A 17,368-nucleotide genomic window follows, 5' to 3' on the forward strand; every position below is an offset into this window, starting at 1 on the left:
AATTGTTTTGTTACTTCAAAATCGCTGGATTTTCGTATTTTCCCATTCAAATGCTCAGAAGCGAAGCAGGGTTTTCCAAGGGAGTTATTTAATGTAACACGCAGCTAGCGTGCAACACTAAATTTATCCGGCTATAAACAGTTCCTGCAGCTGCTACAGCTCCCCATACATGCGCTCCTACCGGAGAGGCAACTGCCAGAGTCTGTGTCCACGTGGATCCATCTATTTTGGAGACGTTCCTTGAACCGTGAAGGTCCGGAGCAGGTAAGAAAGCGTGCTGAGGCTGTTGGCAGGGTTTATAAAAGCTACCGATTAGTCCTGCAGAAGTTAGAGCGCCATGCTGTCATTTGGCTCAGGTGTGATGGGCTGTTCGGCCCTAAAGAGCAGTTTTTGGGGACCACTTCCCTTTAGCTCAGATCACATTAGCACCGTTTGATTTGCAAACATGCAACCAATAAAGTGACAGAAGGATCAGCTTTTAGGTTTAAGTTAGCAGCGGGTCAGATTTTATGGATTTCTGTTTGTGCATTTCAGCAGATGAAAGGCAGATGATCGTTGACATAGGGAGCAGGGCTCTAGAGTCAGCACGCTGGGTAACCTTTGCTTTACTTTTTTCAGTATTGTCATTAATTGTAAACAGTCATAAAATGCTGAAAACCTTACCCTTACCCTTGTTCATGCTTACTTGTATATTTTCATCTTATTTGGGAGGACATTTTAAAAATAAAAAAAAATAATATATTGATGCTTTTAAAAATGCTAAGTTATTGAATACCTAAGGTAGTGAATGCTAAATTATTGAATTAAATGAGTATAAACTCCATAAATGTATAATTTTATGTTTGGGTTGAAAGAATTGGAATGAAGACATAAATACAGCTTCATTTTTGTTTTCTTAGTAAAATCACAGAAACTGCTTTATTTTTTTCCAGCCTTGTTTCTCACTATGGTGAACCAGGTGCAGCAAGTGGATGGCAGCTGGCAGTCGTGTCGAGGCGACTCCAGCGGCACCAGCAACAGCAGCACTGAGAGCTCCAAGGAGAGCTCCCGCTGCTCCACCCCGCTGCTGGACGCAGACCGCTCTGATCGGCTGCGGGAAAAGATGAGGAAGAGGATGGAGTCCGGAGATCAGTGGTTCTCCCTGGAGTTCTTCCCTCCACGCACGGCCAGCGGTGCTGTCAACTTGATCTCCAGGTACAGAGACCAGCCGGACCTCCTCCAGGCTTTCTGAGGGGCCTTCCGACCTTTGACCTCAGGCAGACACTTGTTTAATCAGTTGATTCAGTTCATGCATCTGGCCACGACAGAATATTCTGCTGAAAACTCAAGTAATTTGGAGACGTTTGGGAAGAACAAAATGGCATCCAGCTGACTGACAGCATCTGAAGTATTTGGCAGGACTTGAGAGTTGCTTAATTTTTCTGACAATAACCTGTTGTGTGCCAAGTTTTCTGCTTGTTGATATCATATTACGCCTCCTGCACACGCACGCACACACACACACACACACACACACACACACACACACACACACACACACACACACACACACACACACACACATGTTTGTCTGGCTATCTTTGTGGGGACTTTCCATTGACTTCAATTCATTTCTACAGCCTAAACCTTACCTTTACCCTTTTCCTAACCCTAACCAAAACTCAATTCATACCTTAGCCCTAAATCTGACCCCTGACCCAAAAACAGGGTTTCCCCTCGTGGGGACCAGGCTCCGGTCCCCACAAGGAGCAATTGGTCCCCACAACGTAGTATATGTCAGGAAAATCGTCCCCACAAGGTATTACAAACAAACGCACACACGCACGCACGCACGCACGCACACACACACATACAGAGCTCCAAACACAGCCACACACCAAACCTTTTGCACTGCGAAAAGAAACACAATCACTAAGAAACACAATCCAAAGCATTATACTAACTACACTGTTAAAAACTGTAAAATTGAATTAACATGAACAATAATTGAGTTAATTCATCCTGTTGAGGTCCAACTGTGTGAAACGGCTTCATATTTAAGTTTAAAATCTTCCATCTCTGTTAGGCTGGGATTAAGACAGTAGGTTTTGCACCTGACAGTTCTATATTTTTTTGTGTAACTTCAGCAGGTATTTTTTTTTTATGTATTTTTTTTCTTTACCATTATTGACGCTTTTGCAACTACATCACCTTCCCATGATGAGGCGTCATGACTGACATTGGAAGTGAGGGACGCAAGTATTGAGACACTAATTTCTTTTCCTAAGTTGTTTTTGCCAATATAGGCTTCTACTTGTTCAAGTGGAGCTAGCTTGTCTGCCTAGATGTTGCTCATAAACAGAAATATTTACTAAAATTGATAATGTATGGTATTGATTTTTGGAAGAGTTAAGTAGATTACATTTTTTTTGTTATTTGTTTCATATGTATGACAGGGCTTTCGTAAATGAGTTTCAGACATGAGGCCAGCAGCTGTCTGTCTCCATGACGGGTTTTACAGGAGTTAGCATGTGCAGGTTGTTTTGACATCCATCATGGTGAAGTGGGCCACTCTCAGAAGAGCGTGTGTGAAGGGTCAACTCCTGTCGCAGTGTGTTTGTGGGAGTATTTGTGAGTCAGAGACTGCTGCTGGATGAGAACATCCCAGGGGTATTCAGTCCAACTTACACAGACCAGTCAAACTGTGTCACATTAAACTCACTTGTCCATTTCTAATGGACCACTCTTTTTGAACACATGCACAGTCGTGTTAAACAGTTAGGGGCGTCTCTAGACTCTTTACCACTTTGGGAACATGAAAATTTCAGAATTTCTTGTCATACTGAAGTATTAAGATTTCCTTAAAAGCTACAAACACGGCTCACCAACACACCACACCTCCCCTCCCCAGATCACCTTCAACACTTCAAAATATTTCAGCAAAATCTCAGATGAAAACATTTCAGAACTTTATTTTTTTAAAGTGTATTTCTGATGCGACAGGTTTGACCGTATGGGTTCTGGAGGACCGCTCTTCATTGATATCACCTGGCACCCAGCAGGAGACCCTGGCTCAGACAAGGAGACCTCCTCTATGATGATTGCCAGCACAGCAGTGAACTACTGTGGCCTGGAGAGCGTCCTCCACCTGACCTGCTGCAACCAGACCAAGGAGAAGATCACCAGCTACCTGGCTAAGGCGAAGCACCTGGGCCTGAAGAACATCATGGCGCTGAGGGGAGGTACAGCGGGAGACACGAAGAGCTCAGGAAAAGTGTGACCTGGGAGGTTTTGCTTGGATGTGTGTTTTATCGCCACGCCTCAGTAGATAAGAGCTGCATCAGTGTTTGTGGGTTGAGATTCCTGGAAAACAAAGAGCAGCGCTTGATTTAGACTTCTGAGAAGTGATGTGTCTGGACAAGCGTTGCGCTGCTGTGAACGGCTCCAGCTGGAACTACACCGCAGCGTTTCCTCAAGCATTCCCAGGGTTCTAGTCTTCCACCTTATGATCTCCTGTTACCTGACAGAGTCTCTGCTAGTTGAGTTTTCAACAGAAATTTCTCATTCTTAAAAAGTGTGCAGTGTACATCGAGCCTAGATTTAGAGTGGCAGAAACTGACAGAAGACTTTCTGCAAACGGGTGTCTGAACATCTTGACTGAACACACGTGTTCAGCTTGGCTTTATCTGACAAAAACATAATTTATTTACAGGAAAGGAATGATCAGGGTTTTATTACTGTTTCCCTTCATAAAAGTATAGCTCTTAAATAAAAAAAACATAACGTATAACTTTTGTCAAACAATATTTAAAACTAACCTTTAGACCGGGCTCTGCAGCTTTTACGATTTATTTCTGTCCAGCTGAATGAAAATCATTTAGAGCCACTGATGTTGCATTATCTTTTTGAAAAAGAATAAGTATAATTTAGGAAATTTGTTCCCCTTTTCAGTCTGTTTCTTTATTCTTCGGTTTCAATTTCCTCAGGCATTTGAGGACCAGGAGGCTGGTTCATATGATTATATAGCCTGTCTCTGCCCCCAATTAGATAATTAACACATTATATTATTAGTTCAGATGGTTACTGATGAGAGGAGTGTCATTGTTAACATTTTATTGCTATTTTTAGGCCTTTTATGCCATATTTTCTTCTCTGGGATGTGTTGATATTTGTGTAAAATTATGTCCAAAAAAAGTCAAAGTTCCTAATCATTTATAAAATCATCTCCAGAAAGATGTTTCCCTGCTGCATGAAGCTGTTGGTACCCTTTGGTTTTATTATCTGCTGCAACTTGGGTGAAGGTGCAGTCATTAAATAATGTTTTATTTTCAGCTAACTATATTGACACTGTACTGCTAAAAAACAGTAACCATTTCATACCATCTGTAAAGTTAACTGCTGAACGAACACCTGTAGTGTTGTAAAAATCCTCGTTTTGCCAGATCACCCAACATGGCCGCCATTAAACAAAGCTCTGGTTCTCTTCAGATCCAGTGGGAGACGACTGGGAGGACGAGGAGGGAGGCTTCAACTTTGCCGTTGACCTCGTAAAGCACATTCGATCAGAGTTTGACGACTACTTTGACATTTGTGTTGCTGGTGAGTTTTCACAGTAGAGAGAGTGAAACACACTTCAAGTATTGTGAATTCTAGCAGGTTTATGTACCCAGGGTGTTTCTAAACGGAGTGTTTATCTGTCAGAACAACCAGACTCAGCTGTGATCAGCTTGATTTCAGGACTGACCTGCTGCAGGGTTCAGAGCTGTGGTTCATGTAGTTCATGTTTTATATGCTCATAAATATCGACAGAGGCTCTTTCGCATGTTAAGCGGTCCTAAAAGAAAGGTGGCTTGTTGTGTGGAAATCAGAAAAGAAGCCCTGAATTCCTCCCTCAACACTTCATACATGTTCAGTACATGAAGATCTGCTTTTTATATGCTCTTTATATGTTATTTATTTTATATGTTTAACCTACTCTAATCAATGTGACTAATCTGTGCTTCCAGTCGTTTTAATTAGAGGTTTCTGTGCAGGCTACCCAACGGGCCACCCTGAGGCAGGAAGCTACGAGCAGGATCTGCAGCACCTGAAGGAGAAAGTGGATGCTGGTGCAGACTTCGTCATCACGCAGCTGTTCTTCCGCGCTGACACCTTCCTGAAGTTCCTGGATGACTGCAGGGCAGTCGGGATCACATGTCCCATCCTTCCTGGAATCTTTCCCATCCAGGTACTAGAGACTTCTTCCAGGAATCTGTAAATCATCACCATGAACCCATTGACCCATTGAGGCTATTTTTTTCAGCTGCTACACGTTTCACTTCCACAGTGAAGTCACCTGTTCATCAAGTTCAACGGTGCATGAAAATCTTTGGCCGTTGTGCATAACAAGCGGCGCAGAAAGCTTCCTGTTTGACTTTTACAACCAAAGTTATAATGTTGATTTATGAAATCCATCTGTTTTTAAGATTAGTTTTATGATTTAGCATCAAATCGCAAGTTAACAGAGGATCAAAGTTGGTTTTATCTCAACAAATGCTACTGCTGGGTGATAAATTGTCCCAAACTTTGTTGTGATAAACTGTATTATTATTATTGTTGTTGTTTTGAAACCATTTTCAAGTAATAAAATGGTAATAATGGCATAATAATGCAGGTTCACTCTCTCAAAGATCAATACACTATAAATTCTAATGAACATTTAACACTGGAACAGGAAGACATTTTAAATATCCAAAATAAATAAAGCAACAGAAACGACAAATAAAATGAATCATGAAGTCCCTGCTAGTTAAAATAGAATATACTTTATTATCCTCTAGTTGACACCAATGCATCAGACAGAAGACTTTTGTCATGTGGTAGGAAAGAGAGAAAAGAGAAAAACAAATTATGTGTATTTTCCAGGGATACCAGTCGTTACGTCAGCTCGTCAAGCTGTCTAAGCTCGAAGTACCAGAGGAGATCACTAAAATCATTGAGCCCATCAAAGACAATGATGCTGCTATCCGAAACTATGGAATCCACCAGGCAGTGGACATGTGTCGTGTCCTGCTGGACAGCGGAAAGGTGCCAGGCCTCCACTTTTACACTCTGAACCGAGAAGTTGCCACCATGGAGGTCCTCCGACAGCTGGGCCTGTGGGTAGAAGACCCCAGGTCAGTCTAAATCTACTGGCGTCTGAGTAAAAGATGAAACTGTACCCCTAACTCTGGGTCCTGAACCTGTATCGTTTTCCTTTGTACACTCTCTTATCTCGTGTTTGGCAAATATTATTCTATCGCCGTTAACTGTGGAGCACTTAGAAAAACAATTGAGGACTCTTTGGCCTCTAGCAGCAGCTGTTTGGAGGGCTGCCGGTCCCTCTCTCTACATACACTTGTGTGTGTGTGTGTGTGTGTGTGTGTGTGTGTGTGTGTGTGTGTGTGTGTGCACGCCGTATACAGAATTAAGAACTTACTGTCGACCAGCTTGACGTTTACTTGGAAAAATGACGTGTGAACGTCTCTGCTGAGTTTCCAAACTGGGTTCATTTTCCTTGGTAGAAAATGAACATTCTTTTTTGATAAGTTCAAGGTTTCCCCCAGAAAACTTGCTAAGCCTGGTGGGGGCACAAGTGAAGCCTGGTGGCCTGCCAGGCTCATAATACACTGGGGGAAACCCTGAAGTTGAAATTCTTTCAGGTAGAGTAGAGTTCCAATTACTCTTAGTCTTTATTAAGACTAAGATGCACTGAGACCTAGTTGTAGCAGATCCTTTGTGTTTATTTATTTCTTGCAAACTTTCTCCAAGCGTCTGGCTATGAAGGCAGATTTTCTGTGGTCTGCAAACTCACAGATTGTTGTTTTCGCCAGACGCCCTCTTCCCTGGGCCGTTAGTGCAAATCCCAAACGGAAGGTGGAGGATGTCCGACCAATTTTCTGGGCCTCCAGACCAAAGAGCTACATCTACAGGACCCAGGACTGGGATGAGTTCCCCAACGGCAGATGGTAGGTCTAATCGGACATAGATTCAGTATTACCTCATTCTTTGATTTTCTAAGTAAATGTTCCAGTTTTAGTGACAACTTGAAGTATTGAGCTTACAGCAGAAGAGGGGAAAGTGAAGCTGTATTTTAGTTACTGACCGACTGTTCTGCTGTTGTCTTTAGGGGAAACTCTTCATCTCCAGCTTTTGGAGAATTAAATGACTACTACCTGTTTTACTTAAAAAGTAAATCCTCTAAGGAAGCTCTTGTGCAGATGTGGGGGGAGGAACTGAAGAACGAACAAAGCGTCTTTGAAGTCTTCACATGCTACATCACAGCACAACCAAACCGAAACGGACAGAAGGTAATCAAGTCTGCCTGCAGGCTCTGGCCATGTGAATGATCTACTGTTTAAATACAAATTAATAAAGTCATGAAAAAGTGAAAGTAAATGTATTAATTAAAAAAATGCTGAAATAGTTTGAAGATGAATTGATAGTCTTAAAGAAATCTGCAGATTTGTGACCAACAGTAGGAACAGAACTTCCTTCAGTCGAAGTATTTTGGCAGATTCCAGCCTGTACTGTTGGCAGGGCCGGCTCAAGGCATAAGCAAACCAAGCAGCAGCTTTGGGCCAGTAGGAGGCCCCCTAAGTGGAACAGATTTTTTTTTATTAACAAAACACACTTTCATTGTAAAGTTGTGATTTTTTTTTTTTTTACAATAATGTACTTGATCATGTAAACATGATCATGTATGTATGTATGCATGCCTGTTTGTATAAAAACAAAAACAAACAATGCTTAGCCTGACAGGAGGCAAGTAAAGCCTGGCGACCCGCCAGGCTTACGATGCAAACTTGCAGTATAGTTTGCTAAGGCCCTCATGTCTCTCTCTCCATCCCCAGGTGTTGTGCTTACCCTGGAACGACGAGCCTTTGGCCCCAGAGACCAACTTTTTGAAAGACGAGCTTGAGAAGGTTAACAGACGTGGAGTCCTCACCATCAACTCTCAGCCCAACATCAATGGCAAACCATCTGCGGACCCTGTGGTAGGCTGGGGGCCTCCAGGAGGATATGTCTTCCAGAAGGTGCTGACTCTCTCTGTCTGGTCATTCTCTACAAACACGTTTTACTCTGAAACGTCGCCTCAGCTTTCCGCTCTTCCGTCCAACAGGCCTACCTGGAGTTTTTCACCTCCAGTGAAAATGTCACAGCCCTCCTGAAGGTCCTGAAGAAGTATGAGCCTCGTGTCAACTATCACATTGTTAACGTGCATGTAAGTGTGAACTGAGAGTCCCGCTAGTCACTGTGTGAGTGCAGGTTGTATATGGGCCATGTTGGGTGTTTTGTGTGCAGGGACATAACATGACCAACGCACACGAAATGCAGCCTAATGCCGTGACGTGGGGCATCTTCCCCGGCAGAGAGATTGTCCAGCCCACTGTAGTGGACCCGGTCAGCTTCATGTACTGGAAGGTACGCTACCAAGTCTGTAGCTTCAGGAGCCTTTTGTGATGTTATCAACCTCGTCATTTCACATGTGGACTCATGGAGTCCACATGTGAAGAGTTTGTCAGGAACTGCATCTCTTTGACTAAATCAACATCATTTAATGCAGATGTACCGGGAAGGTTACGAGGTTTAAACATGTTTGATTGGAAAACATTTAGCGTGGATTTTCAATTTTTACTAGTCATCACAGCTTTTCCGCAAATCTGACCAACCATCCTATTGCTTTCCCCATTTCCTTGTTTTCCCACCAATCACTGCAACTTTGCTGAATTTTGACCAATCGTTTTAGTCCTCTTCTAATTTAACTTCCTGTTTTACAATGCAGTCAAACCTGCAGGATGAAACCATGTGTGATCCAAAACAGTATCATTGACCTTGTTTGTTTTCTTTTTTTGTTGCAAAAACCATTTTGAGATGATCTGTAGGATTTGCTTCTTCTGCATAAACAGTTCATGTTACACAAAACTGAAATTCATCTTTTGCACTTTGACAATTCCTCAGGACATGATTTAATTTCTATTAAGGGTTATATTTCAAGAAGACACTTGAACATGTTATTTGCACTTCAAATATTAACTATGTTAAAAATTCTGTATTTTTTGAGAAGGTTATGTGCATCAATTACAACTAATTAAACCATATTGTGGTAAAAATAAAGATTAAAAAATGTAGCAAGATGGGGTGCGGTAAAATCAGTAACTGGATGTTCAACATATCAAAAAAATCTGAATTATGCCACAAATGGTAAATAATCAAAATTAAACATTTTCTTGCCTGATCAAATGAAATAAAAACAATAATGTTGTATTATCAACTGGTAAAAACAATTTTTCCACTAGCTGCAATATAATTTAATCATAGTAGTCCAATATAACAGTGCAGCTTTAGAGATAAAAATAAATTTTTGATCTTAATTAGAGGCAATGGAGATATTTTTTCCGATCCTCTGAAAATGCATTGGCCTTTTTTTTTTTTTTTTGACTTGTTCATATTTATATTGTGTGTCATCAAGCTAATCAGGCATTTTATTTTTGTCAGACTTATTAAAATTTGATGTCATTCACACTTATAAAAAACAAAAACATCTTATTTCAGAAATAAATGTCTCCCTTTTCCCCCACAATTATCGGATAAATTGACTAAACTCATCACAGTGCTGAAAAAGCTTCAGGACGCCTAAACATGACAGACTTTGACTGACCCAGGTTGTCATTGCTGCGTTTCAGGACGAGGCGTTTGCTTTGTGGATCGAACAGTGGGCCAAACTCTACGAAGACGAGTCGCCGTCACGGATGATCATCAAGTACATCCATGATAACTACTTCCTGGTCAATCTGGTGGACAATGACTTTCCTCTGGAGAGCTGTCTGTGGCACGTCATCGACGACATGTTCGAGTTGCTGGACTCAACGCCGGAACCGCTCACCGACGAAGCCGGCTCACAGTAAACTACGGCACTTCTAATGATTTTGTTGAGGAAAGAGACAATTCAGTGAATTATTTCATGTTCTACTTTTACTTTTACCAAGAAGAGTGCCTTGATAAAATACTGATGTAAACACCAAAGCTTTTCTAGCTGGTGCTTAGTGAAAGGGAAAATGGTGCTAAGAAAGAAACTGAACTGTTTCAGCTTCATAGAAAATGCAGCACAGTTTATATTTCACCACAGATGTGAAATATGAAGTCCATAAAATGAATAAAAGACTAATTCAGCCTCCTCCTGGAGGGCGTCGCTGCTGAGGAGAAACTAATGAGGAAGTAAACAAAATATATAACGTAAAAATAAATGTGGGAATAAAAACAAGAAATCTTGTTAAATTAATTTTCATTTGTAGAATTATTTTAACTGTATTTTATTTTTATTTTTATGAAATATTTGTATTGTCATTTGAATTACAATTCATTTAAGTAAGCTCAATGTATATCTGGTTTCTATATGATAAATATCATATATTCAAATTAATCCAACCCAAAGAGTCTGTCATGCAGATTGGATTGAGCTTTGCAGCAATCTTCTGAACAGCCTTTGCTTTTTTTTATATAGCCATTTGTTTTTGCTGGTGGTTATTGATTGTCTATTACTATTGGATACTTTAAGTAGGACAGAATAATTATAATTTGAATTTACCTCATCTTTTGCCAGCTCAAAGCTAACTGGCCAAAGGGTCTAAACAAAACAAGCATTAATGAAAATGTTTTTTTTTTTTTAATAAATATATATAATTCTGTAATAAATCAATTCTTTCTTTATTGTATTAACATGAAAATTGTGTTAACATGATTAGGCTGTTATGCCATAATCTGTCAGTTTCCCTGAGAGATTTGCGGTCATATTTCTCTGTACACAAGCTGACAACAATGTCATGAAAATTTACTAATTACTAATTTGTTCCAATTAGCAATATCGCTTTTCAAGAAAATAAAATGATTGGTTATCATGTTACTTGAGACTTTACACATTTCATTTTCTTACCACAGGTAGCAGGCATTCACTTCAAATAGTTTGGGAAAAGCTGCTCAGTTTGTGAAAGTCAATTTTTTTTTGTAACATTCAACTGAATAAAGAAAATTTTTAACTTGTTTCCATGTCTTTAGTTAAAACTCTATCAGAAATGCCAGATAGCATTTCAGAAAAACTACTTTGAAACGACTTCAACGCACATTTGTGCAATGTTGCCTCCCAGATTTCATAGAGTCTCCTGTGTGAAAAGACTTTTTTTTCTTTGCTCTCACAACAAACGCCTATGTAATCAGTAGAAGTCTGTGCATCAATCAGATCTATGTTGCAATATTGATAGGCTGCTGAAGGATTTAAGTTATCAGCCATGAAGGTCCAAAGTCCAGGTCATAACATTGCATGGTATGGTAGGGATTTTCCACTCAGAGTCCCTAACTTGGTCATTAGCTGGTCAGGCCAAATATGTCCACACAGATGAATGGCGTGAGGGGGTGGAAATAAGTCAAACATCGTGTGAGCTGGACGCCCTCAACTTGACCTGAGGCCCTGAGTTAATGGAGTGACTATAAATTTAGAGTGACTCAAAAGAACGTGCACACTTTAGACTTTAACATCAGGGGGAAAAAAAATAATTCTCAGTAGGTCTTACAGCCACACAGGAGCAGAAACAGACTGCCATTCTTCACCGAGCAAAAAAAACAGAACAGGAATAACTTGAAGCAGCTGCTTTCTATGTGATTTTAGTCAGTCGCATCACTGCGGAAGACTTTTGGGCATTTTTGGTATAAGTAGAATCAAGTCTGAAGTATTTTGTGATTTTTATAAAGTCCAAATCACATGACTCTGGTCCACACGTGGTGACAGGGCAGAGTTTCATCACGTTAAGAGGTCTGCTTGGGAGGTGTGGGGATTTGAGTGAGGAAAACAGGAAATAAGGGCCACTAAAAAACAGAATTCTGACTTTAATCTCTTTTTTAATCACTTTTTTTTCTTAGAATTAGAAGTGTTTCAATTGTTTATGCAGTTTATGCACAAATCAGGAAAATCTAGTATTAAAACTCAAATCGACCAAATAAATTTGGGACAGACTTTCAGTGTGGATAAAGTGCCGGTTTACAAATCCTATGACAAGGAAGTTATGATTATTTTCACATACTTTCAACACAACTGACATACACCAATGTCTAGATTGTTCATTTGGATTTTGACATAGCTTAATAGAATCAGAACTCCTAGTTTGTGCCGGAGGTAGGAAGAGGTCGCCAACTTTCTGCAGAGTCAATAACTACAGCCCTCCAACCTTTATGTGGCCTTCAGATTAGCTGAAGAACAGGGAGCTTCATGGTTTCTATGGTGGAGCTGCTGCATCCAAAGCATCATTACAAGGCATCAGATGCAGTGGTCCAGTAGTACGCTGCTACTGGACTCTGGAGCTGTGGAGCCGCCTTCTATGGAATGATGAATCTTGCTTCTCCATCTGGCAATCTGATGGACAAGTCTGGGTTTGGCGATTGCCAGGTGAACTGTACTTGTCTGACTGCACTGTGCCAAGTGTTACATTTAGTGGAGGGGAGATTTTGGTGTGTGGTTGTTTTTCAGGAGCTGGGCTTGGCCTTTTAGTTCCAGTGAAAGGAACTCTGAATGCTTCAGCACACCAAGACATTTTAGGCAATTCCATGTTCCCAACTTTGTGGGAACAGTTTGGAGCTGGGCCCTTCTTCTTCCAACATGACTGAGCACCAGTGCAGAAAGCAAGGTCCATAAAGACACGGATGGTAGAGCCTGGTGTGGACAGAGTCCTGACCTCAACCCGATAGAACACCTTTGGGATGAATTAGAGACAACTGGAGAGAGGCACTAACACCCCTCCTGACCCCAGTGTGATGAAGGTGTAAAAAAATGGATGGATGGATTAGGAATGGGATTTCACTTAAGCTCATATGTGAGTCAAGGCAGGTACTTTTGCCAATATAGTTTATGTAGAAACGAGCTGCTGCTCAGGGTGTCTGCAGAGAGCGAACAGCACCATCTGGTGGTCGCTTGATATCAGCATTTGAACATGAAAATCACCAATCTCTTTTCCACAGACAGGACAGCAAAAAGCCACTTTTGTCTACAAATTTGGAGATAAAATATAAATACAAAATAATATATAAAGAAAACCACATTCAGGCATCTGTTTAAGTGTACCAGTCACATTAAACTGTATGACGTTAATTTAAATATTTTGCGATGCCTACGTAAATGAATACAATGTTTTCAGGGTTTTTTTTTATTTTCTGGTACACACTGAGACATTTTAAACTAGCAAAATACAACTATTAGACACAATATAAAGTTGATTTAAGTTCTGAGTACCAAAACATATGACTACCTGTGATGATAAAAATAGAATAAGTACAGTATGCATAGAAAAGTTCTTGCACTGCAGGAGACAGTAAAATGTTAAAATTAATTAAACATACACACATTTCACACACTTGACCTATCAGACATTGTATCTTATTACACACAGTTTAACAGTGAACCAGTTGGTTAAAGCAGAACACAATACAAAACCCGAAATGACAAATTCAATAATTAACTTCTGTAAATGCTATAAATGAAGATAGAGCAAAAACAAACTTGAGACTGATGCAAGAAGTCAGCCATGGCAAACTGCAAATTCAATTTACTCTTTCTGATTGACCAAAAGTCTTAGCTGTTGGAGAGTCTGCATTATTTTCACTTTTATGGCAGATTCATAAAATAAACATAATATAAATCTATAAATATCCATGTGAATATTAAACCAGCAGTGTTACATTGAGCCGTTGAACATGAGTGTGACTTGTTGCAGATGCGTGCTGACAGCGTCTACAGGTCAGGGTCATCCCCCTTGAGCGTGTTGAATTCTTCTGGAGCTGAATACTTCTCAGCCCCCTGACCAGAGGAGTGGCGGAAACCTGCTGCGATCTCATCAAAGGTGCGACCTTTTGTCTCGGGTACTTTGAAGTAAGTGAAGACAAAGAAGCCGAGCAGCAGAACGGTGAAGATGATGAAGACATAGGGACCGAGGAGTTGCTGCGACAACAAGAGTTTAATGTGTCATGACCAGGCCATGTAAATGGTGGATGCAACATTACAGCTTGTTAAGTCGCATTAAGTTTTTATTTAGTGTCAATTTAATTCATTATACTCTTATTGATGGGGCAAGAAAATCATCAGACTTCTATGAACAGAGTCCAAGTTACTGCTTAGTTCTTTTTATCACATAGATTTTATGTCCATCCTTTGAAAATTTATAATAAAAAGAAATTAGTTATTAATATTCCATAACATAAGGTCAAGATTTTGATATATTTTCAAATATATTTTGCGCAATAATTGCCTAAATCTCACTTTCTGGCTCTTATTAAGGGGGCAGAAATTTGAGTCAAGTAAAAAAGAACAATGTCTTTTCCAGCTTTATTGCTGGTGAGGAACAAGAATACCGTAACAGGAAAGTCCTCCATGCTGCAGGTCACTTCCTGTTTTTGTGGACGGTTTGTGTTTCTGGGAGTTTTCTCCCCCAGAATAGTTGGTGGTGTCTGATTTTAGAGATTAATGTTTGAGTTACGATCTACAAACTGTTAGAAATAATAAGATAAGAAAAAGATGAAAATGGAAATTTCATCCATTCATTTTCTGCTGCTGCTCTGGGGTTGGGTTATGGACAGAGCAGCCTAAGTAGAGAGGCCTAGATTTCCCTCTCACCGGCTTCTTGGATCAGTTCCTCTGGGGGAATCTCAGGGTGTTCCCAAGCAAACTGAGAAACACGGTTCCTCCAGCGTGTCCTGGGTCTTCCTCTGGGTCTCCTCCCAGTGGGAAGTGCCTCACCAGGGAGGCATCAAGGAGGCGTCCTCTTGCTGAGGTGAGGAGGCCACATCCACTGGCTCCTCTTGATGTGGAGAAGCAGTGGCTGTACTCTGAGTTTCTCCCGAATGACCGGATTTCTCACCCTATCTCTACGGAGAAAACTCATTTTGGCCGTTTGTATCCATGACCTCGTACTTTCAGTCATCACTCAAAGCTCATGACCATAGAAATGAAATGGAAATTCGGTTTACATAACCTGTCAGATGCCTCCCATATCTCAACATCACAAACATTCATCATAATAATTTAAAAACTAGGCTAAAATAAAATCAGTTTGATGGAATATGGCACAACTACTTATTCAGTGTAATCTTTCTGAAGTAGATGCCACAGTTGCGTTCATATTTGGAAAACGAAGAAAAACAGTTTATCTGCATTCTGATTAAAATTGAACCCTTTCTCACCTCAACATACTGGAAGCTCATTCCCACTATGAAGTTGGCAGACCAGTTGCAGAAACCAGCAACTGCAATGGCGGCAGGCCGGGGCCCCTGGCTGAAGAGTTCAGCTACGATGAACCACGGGATGGGGCCGGGGCCGATTTCAAAAAAGGCTACGAAGCTGAAGATGGCCACGATGCTGATATAGGACATCCAACTGAGCTGGTCCTGAGCAGCAAAACAGGATGAGGTACATTCATTTTGTACAATAAAAAGTCTCAGATGAATACAGCATCAAAGGTCAGGAACACCTACCAGCAGAGCCATGGCAACAGTTAAAAACACAGCAGACACCGCCATCCCCATCAACCCAATGAGATGAAGAGGTCGTCGGCCCACATGCTCCACCACAAACACCTGCAGCAAAGAGACAAAATGCAGCACTGCAAAGTCTCTCAGAGTCTTTACATCTCCTGCCCCGATGCTCTTTAGCAACTTACAGAAACGACAGTAAAGGCGGTGTTGACCAACCCAGCACCAATGGTGGCATACACAGGCTGTGAAACTCCTGCTCGCTCAAAGATCCCAGTAGAGTAGTAAAATACCTGCCAAGGGTGAGAATAATCAGAAACATAGTGATACATTTTGGTTCTCCAAACACAGCTGTTCTAAAGTCACTGAGACCAGGACAGTCTAATTTGATTTGTAAGATTTGGATCAAATCAGATCGTGATTTTGCTACAAAATGGCACCATGTGCCTAGAAAATACATAATACCGCCTCTTCAAGAGTCTTTGGTGGTCATGTCACCACTATACAGTTTGGTTCACTTGTAATCTCGGTGGCATTGAAGGTTGAAGAGATTGATGATAAAAACGTTCTCTTCCCTACTTACAGCGTTGATTCCAGACAGCTGCTGCGACAGCTGTAGCATGATGGCAACCAAGATGGGCTGGCGGTAGATGGGAGAGCGAAACAGCTCAGGAATGGTCACTTTCTTCTCCCTCATCATCTTCTGGCTCTCCTCCCTCATCTCCTGTATGTCCTCACTCACCTCGTCGGTGCCCCGCAGCTTCATTAGGACTGGAGAAACACAACAATACCCTCAGCCTGTTTGGAAAACCTGACACAGATAACACAGACCTCATTTTGTGTTAATAAACCAGATTTGGTTGTAAGTAAAATTTTCTTATTGGTTTTAACTTTGTGTCTAAAATCAAGTGAATTATTTAAAGAGTATTTTAACTGTTCAGAGACACACTACAATCTTATTCAATCAATCAATCAATCAATCAATCAATCAATCAATCAATCCTCCTCCGTCTCCACAGTTTCTTCCCTTCAGCAGTCAGACTCATGAACTCAGGCTGCACCAAATACAGCTACATCTCATAAATTATTTAAACACATATCTATATACATATATTGTGTGTAGTAAATTTTGTGATCTGGGACCTGAGTCCAAATTTCATACCACAAACAACAAAGGTGGTATGTTAATAAAAAAAATCCTTGAATTATTTAGAGAGTATTTTACTGTTCAGAGACAATCACAGTTAAGAATCAGTGTTAAGATATGACTTAGTAGTTTACTTAGCTTATCATTATAAAACATGTTACTATAATAATTTATAGTTATTAGGTTGGATGGTAGTGAAAGTGAAGACTAGTTTTATTTGTCTGGTTTTATGTAACATCACTGAAGAAAAGTAATTCATTCTGTTTCAGGACTCCGTATACATACAGATGAATATGTGTAGATCTTACCGCTGCAGGCTTTGCTCTCTTCATTGCAGTTAATGAGGAGGTAGCGGGGGCTCTCTGGACAGAACGGCAGCAGAACACACTGCAGCAAGGCTGGCAGCAGAGTGAACCCCATCAGCAGCGGCCACAGGGACGCATTCCCCAAAATGGATTCAATCCCAAAGACCTGCAGCACAACACAGACCTTATGAGAACTGAAGTAAAAACAGAGCAATTATAAAATGGTCAAGGGTTTTCAGATTACACTAAAGACAGTTCATTTCATTCATTCATTAAGAAAACTTGAACAAACCAGCAGCAAAAAAATAAATACAGGTTTTTTTTTTTTTTTTTTTTTTTTTACAAATAAAGATGAGTTATTTTTTTTTTTTTTTTAAGGTTTTTCAAAAACTTTCCTGCGTTCTTATGATAT

General features: G+C 40.5%; 2 protein-coding genes across 3 annotated transcripts in view; one reads left to right on the top strand and one right to left on the bottom strand.

Annotated features, from left to right (window-relative positions):
- Nucleotides 1–76: 76 nt before the first annotated feature.
- Nucleotides 77–11,038, top strand: mthfr (methylenetetrahydrofolate reductase (NAD(P)H)). 2 transcript variants are annotated; one of them, XM_015033118.1, is made up of 13 exons: nucleotides 77–264; nucleotides 535–593; nucleotides 933–1,194; nucleotides 2,983–3,221; nucleotides 4,468–4,578; nucleotides 5,013–5,206; nucleotides 5,884–6,134; nucleotides 6,831–6,965; nucleotides 7,127–7,307; nucleotides 7,851–8,033; nucleotides 8,120–8,221; nucleotides 8,302–8,421; nucleotides 9,684–11,038. In XM_015033118.1, exons 3-13 carry the CDS (start codon nucleotides 947–949, stop codon nucleotides 9,903–9,905), a joined length of 1,986 nt encoding a protein of 661 aa, XP_014888604.1. In that variant the 5' UTR covers nucleotides 77–264; nucleotides 535–593; nucleotides 933–946; the 3' UTR covers nucleotides 9,906–11,038. The 2 variants fall into 2 exon arrangements, with proteins under 2 accessions (XP_014888604.1, XP_014888603.1); XM_015033117.1 differs by lacking the exon at nucleotides 535–593.
- Nucleotides 11,039–13,166: 2,128 nt separating this feature from the next.
- The window catches only part of LOC106947844 (solute carrier family 2, facilitated glucose transporter member 1-like), an 11,931-nt gene continuing 7,729 nt past the window's right edge, over nucleotides 13,167–17,368 (bottom strand). The window contains exons 5-10 of the mRNA XM_015033119.1: nucleotides 16,960–17,122; nucleotides 16,088–16,275; nucleotides 15,693–15,797; nucleotides 15,508–15,609; nucleotides 15,217–15,420; nucleotides 13,167–13,978 (exon numbers count right to left, since the gene is read on the bottom strand). Coding sequence (XP_014888605.1) covers nucleotides 13,772–13,978; nucleotides 15,217–15,420; nucleotides 15,508–15,609; nucleotides 15,693–15,797; nucleotides 16,088–16,275; nucleotides 16,960–17,122 — 969 coding nt within the window. The 3' untranslated portion in view covers nucleotides 13,167–13,771. The remainder of the gene's footprint in view (nucleotides 13,979–15,216; nucleotides 15,421–15,507; nucleotides 15,610–15,692; nucleotides 15,798–16,087; nucleotides 16,276–16,959; nucleotides 17,123–17,368) is intronic.

This window comes from Poecilia latipinna, unplaced genomic scaffold, assembly GCF_001443285.1.
Source record: "Poecilia latipinna isolate Pla-1442-1.1 unplaced genomic scaffold, P_latipinna-1.0 Scaffold257, whole genome shotgun sequence".
In the NCBI taxonomy this organism is placed as follows: Eukaryota; Metazoa; Chordata; class Actinopteri; order Cyprinodontiformes; family Poeciliidae; genus Poecilia; species Poecilia latipinna.

Excerpts from the sequence above, each read along its gene's own strand:
- mthfr (XM_015033118.1), top strand. The coding sequence starts at position 947 with ATGGTGAACCAGGTGCAGCAAGTGGATGGCAGCTGGCAGTCGTGTCGA. Across the intron at positions 6,135-6,830 it reads CTGTGGGTAGAAGACCCCAG|ACGCCCTCTTCCCTGGGCCG; the intron begins GTCAGTCTAAAT and ends TGTTTTCGCCAG. Across the intron at positions 8,034-8,119 it reads GAGGATATGTCTTCCAGAAG|GCCTACCTGGAGTTTTTCAC; the intron begins GTGCTGACTCTC and ends TCCGTCCAACAG.